Here is a 9,374-nt window from a genome sequence, read left to right as displayed (position 1 = left end):
TAACCAAGGGTGACCAAGCAGTGTATCGAAAACTGTATCTGAACAATGTGTTGTTCAGATGAACCACTGCTTTAAGCAGTGGTTTTGTAACCAGGTAATTCCTCAAGATCCTAATTCCTCCACTTATTATGAAATGCAATCCCCTTGTGGTTCCTTCGCAGATTCCTGCCTTGCAACGGGTTGGACTGGAAGACCCTTGGGGTCCCTTCTGGCTATATACACCATTATATGATTCTTGGGAAAGTGCTTCAGAAAGAAGAAACGGGGGGGGGGGGGGAGACATGTTTCTTCGAGTTAGTCGTATGATGGCTTACAGGGAAGGGAGGCTCCTTTCCCACTTTATTATTTCTTCAATCTGTGCTTGACATTATTATATGTCTGCTTTTACGTGGACCCCCTCTTTCCCTTCTTGTGGAAATAATCAACCCTACTGATATTTCTTAGGTCTGTATGGGCTCTGCTGAATTTCTTCTCTGAAGAGGAGGAAGCTTCGCCTGAGGAACGGAGAAGAGGAGGTGGAGGAAAAGTCAGCTGCAGGCATGAAGGTAATAGGGGAAAAAATAGAAATTCAAATTAACATATAACACTTAAGAACATTTTTAAATAACCCCACTCCTGATATATCACACCCACCCAAATGGGGCTTGGCCTCGTCCCCCCTAAATACAGTAAAGTATTTTTATTTATTTGATTGGAGTAGGTGAGGTTTGTCTATTTTTCCTTTTCTTATTAGGCTATCTAAAGGTGACAAAGCAATGTGTTGAAAACTTAATTTCTTCAGATGAACCATTGTTTTAACCAGGTAATTACTCAAGGCACCTGTCAGGGTTACTTCCAGATCCGAGCTCACAGAGGATCACGCTAGCCAGCGATCGTTAAATAAAAGTCTTTATTGAGTTACAGTCTCCATTCTCGAGCTGCTGCGTGCAACCCTACGTCTTATGCTTAGATCGGTGAAGCTCCGTCTGAGTCTCCGCCCCTTGCGCACCAACTTAATATCCTAGCCCTGCTCCACCTTTTCCGCCTGACAGTTCTCCTCTGGGTCCCTCTGCCCCCCTGGGTCTCTTCCTTCCGGGATTCTTCTGACGCTGACCCCCCTGACTCTCCTGTCTCCTTGCGCCGGGCTTTAGGACCTGGCTCCCTTTCCGGGCTGCCTACTGCGCCACCTTCCTGTGCATTTGAACTTGGCGCGCGCGCCCAACCTTCCACTTTCCGTCTAACCGTCACTTCGCTCCCCGATGAAGGTGTGGCCACTCCTGACTCGTGCCCTCCCTCCTGTTGCGAGCTGCCAGCGCTTGATCCCTGGCGCTCTTCCTCTTTCCTACTCTCTGGCGGTGACGCTGGTCCCGATTTCCAACTGCTCTCCTCTGAGTCCCCTCTGGCTCTATCTTCCTGGGGTGTCCCCCTAGTCTCCCCCCTTGCCCTGGCCACTGGTGCTCCTTTTTGTGAATCTTCTGATTCACTGGAAAGACTCGGAGATCTCGGGTCGTCGTCATCACTCATCCTTTCTTCTGCCTCCTCCCCCTCGCTCTCTGTTTCCTCCCTTGCCCTCGCCTCTGCTCCTGAACCCCTGACAGCACCGATTCTTTCACCTATCAATTCATCCACATAATCCAAGCGGAGATTAATTAGCATCCAAAAGTGGTACACTTGCACATTACATCTTAAGATAAATGTTTTGGAAAAGGCATAAATTAAAAAAGATAATTAATTTGCAAGCAAATACTTGAATGCCCAGTGAATTAGATAGGCAGTGAGCTGGCTGATTTGTCTAATGGAACATCCCAAAACCCAGTTTTGGTCTATAAGACCGAGTTTGCCCCTTCCCCCCAGCCTTAACGGCAACCCTCCATTGCTTTCTGTTTGATTTTTTAAACAGATACTCTGAATTGAAAACCACAAGAATAAATAGGGATCAGCCCCTGCTGTAGTGGCCAGCACTAAAAGCCATTTGAGTAATTCAGATCAATAAAGTAGGAATAATTAATATTTACAAACCAGCAACTTCACACCAGTTTTGGACACTTGCAGCAACTTGCAATGTTAAGAGAGGTGTTCTAAATAAAAGCACTTTCTACATTTATGAGCTTTCAGAGTAGGCTCATGTTTTGTCCTTTGCCTGGAGGTATAAATGTTGTTAGCATATGTGCAATCACCCCGAGAACTTCAGGCCTGCTCCTGACTGTCAAAATGCTCCTGGAGAGGCTGTAAAACAGCACTTCCTCTGCTCTCAATCAGCAAAAGAGGATGGCAAGGTGTGCTTCATGGCGTAACTTAATTTGCAGCTGCAGGAGAAGTGTGGATCCCTCAGCCATACCTAAATAGCCTTCAAAGTGCCATTTAAGAGTGCAACAGCTAGCTGTGCTGTGGACACAAAGGTTGTGAGGTTGTTCCCTGTAAGGGACACCTGCAAATTCCTGCCTTGTAGCAGGTTGGACTGGATGATCCTTGGGGTCCCTTCACGATATATACTCACCCACCATCATACGATTCTTTGGAAAGTGCTTCAGAAAGAAGATAGAGAAATAGCATTCCTTTAAGTTAGTTGTAGTTGTTGGCATGCAGAGGGTCGCAAGGATAGCTGGCTAGCCCCAGCTGGATTGTCTCCTTCCAGCCGTCCAGCTGCGAAGATCCATCTGCCTCTGCTCCGATGTAAATCAGCGACCCAGGCTTCAAAGCCAGGGCACACTATATCAGCCGAGCGAACTGCACACACAGAATAGGCGTGAGGCTTGTGGAAGCCTACCACAACTATGGATTTATTAATCATAAATCAGGACAAACAGACTCCGCTAACCCAAAAATAGTACCTCGGGTTAAGAACTTTGCTTCAGGATGAGAACAGAAATTGTGCTCCAACGGCACGGTGGCAGCAGGAGGCCCCATTACCTAAAGTGGTACCTCAGGTTAAGAACAGTTCCAGGTTAAGAACGGACCTCCAGAACGTATTAAGTTCTTAACCCGAGGTACCACTGTACACACAACAGAAGTTCCCAGCAAATTGTGCTGGTATGTAAACAGACATGTGACATGCAACAGTTCCATGTCTGCAACTAAAGGTGGAATTTTCCAGCAGTAGATAGTCAGGCTTGCTTCCATGCACACACTTCCAGGCAGAAGGGGTAGATGGAGAGAACGCTTTGTGTAGGGGGGTCAGGGTCAGGGTGAGAATATGTATAATCACCCTGAAGGATTCAGGGCTCCTCCTGACTGTTGAAATGCTCCCAAGGAGGATGTAAGCAGCACTTCCTCTGTTTCCAGTCAATAATAGTGAATGGCCATGTTTTCTTCATGGCTGAACTTGCAGCTTCAGGAGAGGTGTGGATCCCTGAACTATACCTAAATAGCCTTCAAAGTGCCATTTAAGAGTGCAATATTTGCTGCACAACCAAGGCTGCGGGGTTGTTCCCCATAAGGGACTCCTGCATGTTCCTGTATTGCAGCAGGTTGGACTGGATACCCTTGGGGTCCCTTCCAGAGGTTATATACCATCATTTTTCTTTGGAAAGGGCTTCAGAAAGAAGAAACAGACATAGCGTTCCTTCAAGTTAGTTGTATGATGGGAAAGTAGCCTCACTTCCTGTGAGTTACCTTATTCCTTGCACATTAATTTGAGCTTGGTGCCTCTTTACACGGACCCCTCTTTCAGTTCTTCTGGAAAAAAATCGCCCCCCTGTTATTTCTCAGGTCTCTATGGGCTGTGCTGAATTCCTGCTCCCAAAAAGGGGGAGGTGAAGGAAGGGGGAAGTTTCGCCTGACAAAGGGAGGGAGAAGAGGGGTCCTCCTGCTGATGCCTTGTGGTGCGAGAGGGGGAAAGGGGAGCTTTTGACACAAGATCCAAACAGCTCCTTTAACCAAACACCTGCTCCACCCAGCAGTGTGGCAGCCAAAGGGGAAGGAAAGCAGCTCTTAGACATCTCCATGCAGTTGCAAAAGGTGGGTTGCCTGTATGGGCTCTGCTTTATTCCTTAATGTTGAATGCTACATCTGCCTAAGTCCACTTCCATCCACTGGAAAAGATTCTTAGTAGTAAGGAGTAAAGGGAACAGTGGGAAATACCTAGTTATTTCTATAAATTGGTAAGACCGCACAGTCCCTACACCTCGACAAGGCCTGGTCCTTTTAAGAGGTGCAGACTGCCTTCTCCAAAGGTGGATTTCAGCTCAAACAGCTGGTTGAAAAGTTTCTTTTCCTATCCTCACACCAGTAACCCTGGCAACCTCCCAGAAACAGTCTCTATTCCTTGATGGTCAGGGAGATTGCATTTTCCCACGGTATCTCAAAAAATTGAAACCTTAGCATTTAGTAATGTCTTAATACAGTTTTGGGGTGTGTGTTGTGTCAGCCCTTAAAAATCAACTGTGCAGTGTGGCTCACAGCAGGGGCAAAGCAAAGATTTAAGAGTGTCACCAGCTATGCACATTCGCGTACACACATATAGGCTGGGAGCCCTTATGCCACAAGACCAAGTGGGCTGAGCCCCTGTAACAGGGGCTAAAACCCAAAGCCAGTTGAATCATTTACATTTACAAATCCTGGCACGGATGTGTGTGTTTTGGAAATTTGTAGCAGTTTGTAATGTTAAGAGAGATGTTCTGAAGAAGAGAACTTTATACACTCATGAGCATTCCCTTAACGTAGGCTCATTTTTTTTTCTTTTTCTGGAGGTATAAATGTTCTTAGCATATGTACAATCACCCCGAAGGCTTCAGGCCTCTTTCTGACTGTTGAAATGCTCCTGGGGAGACTGTAAGCAGCACCTCCTCTGCTCTAAGTCAGCAAAAGGAGATGGCAAGGAGTGCTTAATGGTGTAACTTGCACCTGTAGTTTAAATTGCCTTAAAAGTGGCATTTAATAGGGCAACAATGACAGCACAACCAAGGTTGGTGGTTGTTCTCTTGCATATTCCTGCCTTTCAGTGGGTTGGACTGGATGACCCTTGGGGTCCCTTCCAATATAGATATATACACCATCATATGATTCTTTGGAATGTGCTTAGGAGGTTGGGGTTGGGGTTAGGGTTAGGGTTGGGTTAGGGTTTAGGGTTAGAGGGTTAGGTTTAGAGGGTTGGGGTCAGGGTCAGGGGGTCAGGGTTAGGTTTTAGGGTTAGAGTTGGGGGTTGGGGTTAGGGTTAGGGTTAGGAAGGTCCCATTTTCCTTTAGGAGTCCCTATTTTCGTGGGAGAATGGTTGGAGATGGACTAGGATGTCCCAATTTTCATCAGGGTAATATCAGAGGTGTGACAGGATGTCCCTGTTTTCACTGGAGAAGTGTTGGAGGAGATTGACTATCTATGGAATCATAGTTGTTTGCATATATGAGATCTGAGTATAGGGTGGTTTATCAATTCAATAAATAATAATAATATCATAGACATCTTTTATTTTTCTTCATTCCCTTCCATTCTCCTTTGATTTCCTTCTGTCAAAATATTCTCAATATAATAATAATAATAATAATAATAATAATAATAATAATAATAATAATAATAATAAATAATTTATTTCTTTCCCGCCCTCCCCAGCCAAAGCTGGGCTCAAAAGCAGAATCAATGTGTGCTTTTGAGGCGCCAACAGGATGCTTCTCCCACCCAGCTGTATAAAGCAGCCTGTTTAAAAAAGGTAAAAAAAGAAGACAGGTGAATCGTAGAATATTTTTATTGGCTGTCAGGAGCTCAGGAACAGAGGTACAGGGGAGAGAGGGAATGGAGAGCGAAGGGGAGGAATCTGAGGGCAGCATAGGGGAGTATGACAGTGACCCGAGAGATTCCATGAGCTTCTCCAGCGAATCAGAAGATTCTCAGAAGGAGGCGCCGATGGTCAGGGCAATGGGGGTCCCAGGAGGGACACACCAGAAACAAGGGGCCAGCGGGGACTCCCAAAGCAGCAGCGGGAGATCAGGACCAGCTTCCCCACCAGAGCGTAGTGGGGGGGGGGAAGAGTCCCATGTGTCAGGGCCAGCGTCTCCTCCAGCAGGGAGAGAAGATGAGTCAGGGCTGACCACGCCTCTATCGGAGAGTGGGGGAACGGAGGGGAGGTCAGGTCCAGCTAGCCTCCCCGAAGGGGGAAGCAGTGACAGGAGCAGTGTAACGGTCAGGAGGAAGGTTGCCGGCTGGGCGCGCGCGCCAAGTTCGAATGTACAGGCGCGTGGGACAGCAGAAAACCCGGATTGGGAACCAGGTCCTGAAGCCCGCCGGAGGCAGGGGGAAGACTCAGGGGACTCAGCGTCAGAAGAGTCTAGGAAGGGCGAGACCCCAACTGACAGGCGGAGCCAGAGGAGGAAAGAGCAAAGGAAGAGGTGGAGCAAGGCTAGAGTCTTAAACTGGTGTCTGGGGGGAGGAGATTCAGACGGAGCTTCGGCGGTCTAGAGTTTCAGACGTAGAGCTGCACGCTGCGGCTGTTAAAGCAAAACTGAACTTCAATAAAGACTTTTGTATATAACAACGAACTGGCGTTGGTCCTTTGTGAACTGGGACCTCGGGCAGCTCTGACATTGGCACTCTGAGTTCGGTTTGCAGAGAGCATGGAAAGATCTGGCGAGATGCAGGAATTCGGCTCAGAGGAGCTGGAAGGTCCCGTTCTCGATGGCCTGCAATAATAATAATAATAATAATAATAATAATAATAATAATAATAATTTATTATTTATACCCCACCCATCTGGCTGGGTTTCCCCAGCAAGGAAAAGGAAAGGGACCCTTTGGACTCGGTTCAAGCTGAGAGACATTCCAGGTGAAATCGCCTTCCTTGTAATAATAATGATAATAATAATAATTTTTATTTCTACCCTGCCCTTCCCAGCCAAGGTCGGGCTCAGGGCAGCTAACAAGCAATCATAAAAACAAGTTGAATGAATACAAGTTAAAAACAAGATGGAAAATGCGACATTCAAATATTGAAATATTAAAATATCTCCTTGGAGGAGAAGTGGAGGAGTTTGGATTGGATATCCCGCTTGAGGAGTCTCAAAGCGGCTCGCAATCTCCTTTCCCTTCCTTCCCACAACAAACACTCTGTGAGGTGAGTAAGGCCGAGAGACTTCAGAGAAGTTGACCAGCCCAAGGTCACCCAGCAGCTGCATGTGGAGGAGCGGAGACTCGAACCCAGTTCCCCAGATTACGAGCCCACCACTGTTCCACACTGGAGGTTTCGAAGCCTAGGTTGGGGTCCCATCCAGCTCAACTGTTTCTAGGATTCCATGTTGAGACTTCTGCCCCAAATGGGGGTTGGGATAAATGACCCTTGGGTGGGATAAATGACCCTTCTTTGTGGCTGATTAGCTGTTCTCCCTGTGCAAAGGTCAGAGGGGGCAGGGTTTCTGTTGAGGAAGGTGATTAGCTGTGGGAGGAGCTTATCAGAGCTAGTAGGGCAGCGGCGCGCGCAGTTTGATCCATCTTTTAGATTTAGGGGAGCTAGTTTCAAACGTTTGTTGGGGGAGACCTAGGTTTTTTTGTGGGGGGAATTATTTGTCCTGTCTTCACGCTTTTTATGAAGGAGGACCGCTATAGCCACCCCCAACGACACATTCTCAAGATGGAGGGGGAGGGAACAGCTGCCGTCGCCTGCGGTTCTGCGCAATGTTTGCCATCTTGCCAAAGGTTGCAGGCAGCTTTACCTGCAGCAATTGCATGTTGATTGCCCTCTTAAAAGACAAAGTCCAGCAACTGGAGGAACGTGTAGCTACGCTCCAAAGAATTAGAGAGCTGGAGCTCTTCTTGGAAGCATCAGACCACACCGTCTCCATCGAGGAGGAGACAGGGGACTCCCCTGAGAAGGAGGCTAGTTCACCAACACAGGAGCCAGATATATGGAGAAACGTGACTCAGAGAAGTAGGAGGCCCCGGGTTCGTTCTGATTGTTTAGAAATACACAATCGCTTTGAGGTCCTCTCCCCCAGCATGGAAGACGAAGAGCAGACTCCATTTGAGGATGTCTCCCTCATTTCGGTCGATTAGGTAAATGAAGACGAGCAGCAAAGTCAGTCCTCAGGGAATGTGCAGGCGACCTTGGAACGGACAGCTCATGGAAGAACCCCGACCAAACCTAAGAGGAGGCGTGTAGTGGTGATAGGGGATTCCCTACTGAGGGGAACAGAAGCAGTGATTTGTGGGCCTGACAAGATGTCTCGGGAAGTGTGCTGTCTCCCCGGGGCTAAGATCCAAGATGTAACTGAACGTCTGCAAGGAATCATAAAACCCACTGACAAATACCCCTTCCTCTTGGTTCATGTGGGAACCAATGACACTGCAAGCAATAGCCTCCAGAAGATCAAAAGAGACTATGAGGCTCTGGGCAGGAAATTGAAGCAATTAAATGCACAAATTGTCATCTCATCTGTCCTCCCAGTTGAACGACGTGGCCCAGGGAGAGAGGGAAAAATAGTGGAAGTGAACAGCTGGCTTCGCAAATGGTGTAAACAGGAACGGTTTGGATTCTTAGATCACGGACTGCAGTTTCTTGAAGATGGACTTCTGGCAAGCGATGTGCTGCACCTCACAACGGTTGGGAGGAACGTTTTTGCCAAAAATCTCAGAAACCTCATCAGGAGGGCTTTAAACTGACTAATGTGGGGGAGGGAGACAGTGCTCCTGAAGACAGGAGTCTATCAACTGATGAAGATGATCATCCAAATGTCATAGACCAAATGGAGCAAACAGCACACAGACCTAGTGGTGGGAGGAAAAAATCCTTAAATAAGAGACACGGGGGAGTGATTAATGGACTTCAATGTCTGTACACTAATGCGCAAAGCATGGGAAATAAACAAGATGAGCTTGAGCTCTTGGTACAGCAAACTAAATATGACATAATAGGCATCACTGAAACCTGGTGGGATAAGTCCCACGATTGGAATGTAATAATGGAGGGATACAAACTATTTCAGAGAAACAGACCAGACAAGAAAGGAGGAGGAGTGGCGTTATATGTCAGGGATGTGTATACCTGTGAAGAGATCCAAGATTTAGAACCTCAAAGCCAAAGTGAGAGCATTTGGGTCAAAATTAAGGGAGAGAAGAATAACAGAGACCTCATTGTGGGAGTTTACTATAGATCCCCAAGCCAAATGGAGGACATAGATGATGCCTTCCTGGAACAGATGGCCAAGTATGCAAAAGGAAGGGAGATAGTAGTAATGGGGGACTTCAATTACCCGGACATTTGTTGGATGTCAAACTCAGCCAAGAGCATAATGTCAAACAGATTCCTCACTGGCCTTGCAGACAACTTCATTGTCCAGAAAGTGGGAGAAGCAACAAGAGGAACAGCCATTTTAGATCTGGTCCTAACCAATGTTGATGACCTGGTTAGTGGGGTAGAAGTGGAAGGATCATTAGGCGCGAGTGATCATGCTCTTCTGAAGTTTACTATGCAGCGG

The 9,374-nt window shown here is 47.2% G+C and overlaps 1 protein-coding gene and 1 long non-coding RNA gene across 6 annotated transcripts in view; one reads left to right on the top strand and one right to left on the bottom strand.

The window, feature by feature from the left end:
- The first annotated feature begins 63 nt into the window (after window positions 1–63).
- LOC309531533 overlaps window positions 64–9,374 on the top strand; it is a 33,429-nt gene continuing 24,118 nt past the window's right edge. The window contains exons 1-2 of one of the 2 annotated variants that reach the window (XR_014219352.1): window positions 64–545; window positions 3,879–3,947. This is a non-coding gene — a long non-coding RNA (uncharacterized lncRNA). Of the gene's footprint in view, window positions 546–3,875; window positions 3,948–9,374 lie in introns of both variants that reach the window. The other variant, XR_014219353.1, reaches the window with a different exon arrangement.
- LOC309531529 (uncharacterized protein) overlaps window positions 6,491–9,374 on the bottom strand; it is a 30,217-nt gene continuing 27,333 nt past the window's right edge. For all 4 annotated transcript variants that reach the window (XM_082221118.1, XM_082221117.1, XM_082221120.1 and 1 more), the window contains one exon: window positions 6,491–6,587. In XM_082221118.1, the coding sequence (XP_082077244.1) occupies window positions 6,555–6,587 (33 nt within the window). In that variant the 3' untranslated portion in view covers window positions 6,491–6,554. The remainder of the gene's footprint in view (window positions 6,588–9,374) is intronic.

Source organism: Podarcis vaucheri, assembly GCF_965113315.1.
Source record: "Podarcis vaucheri genome assembly, chromosome: 4".
In the NCBI taxonomy this organism is placed as follows: Eukaryota; Metazoa; Chordata; class Lepidosauria; order Squamata; family Lacertidae; genus Podarcis; species Podarcis vaucheri.
The sequence above is the reverse complement of the archived record's forward strand: the minus strand, read 5'-3'. Positions and strand labels throughout refer to the sequence as shown.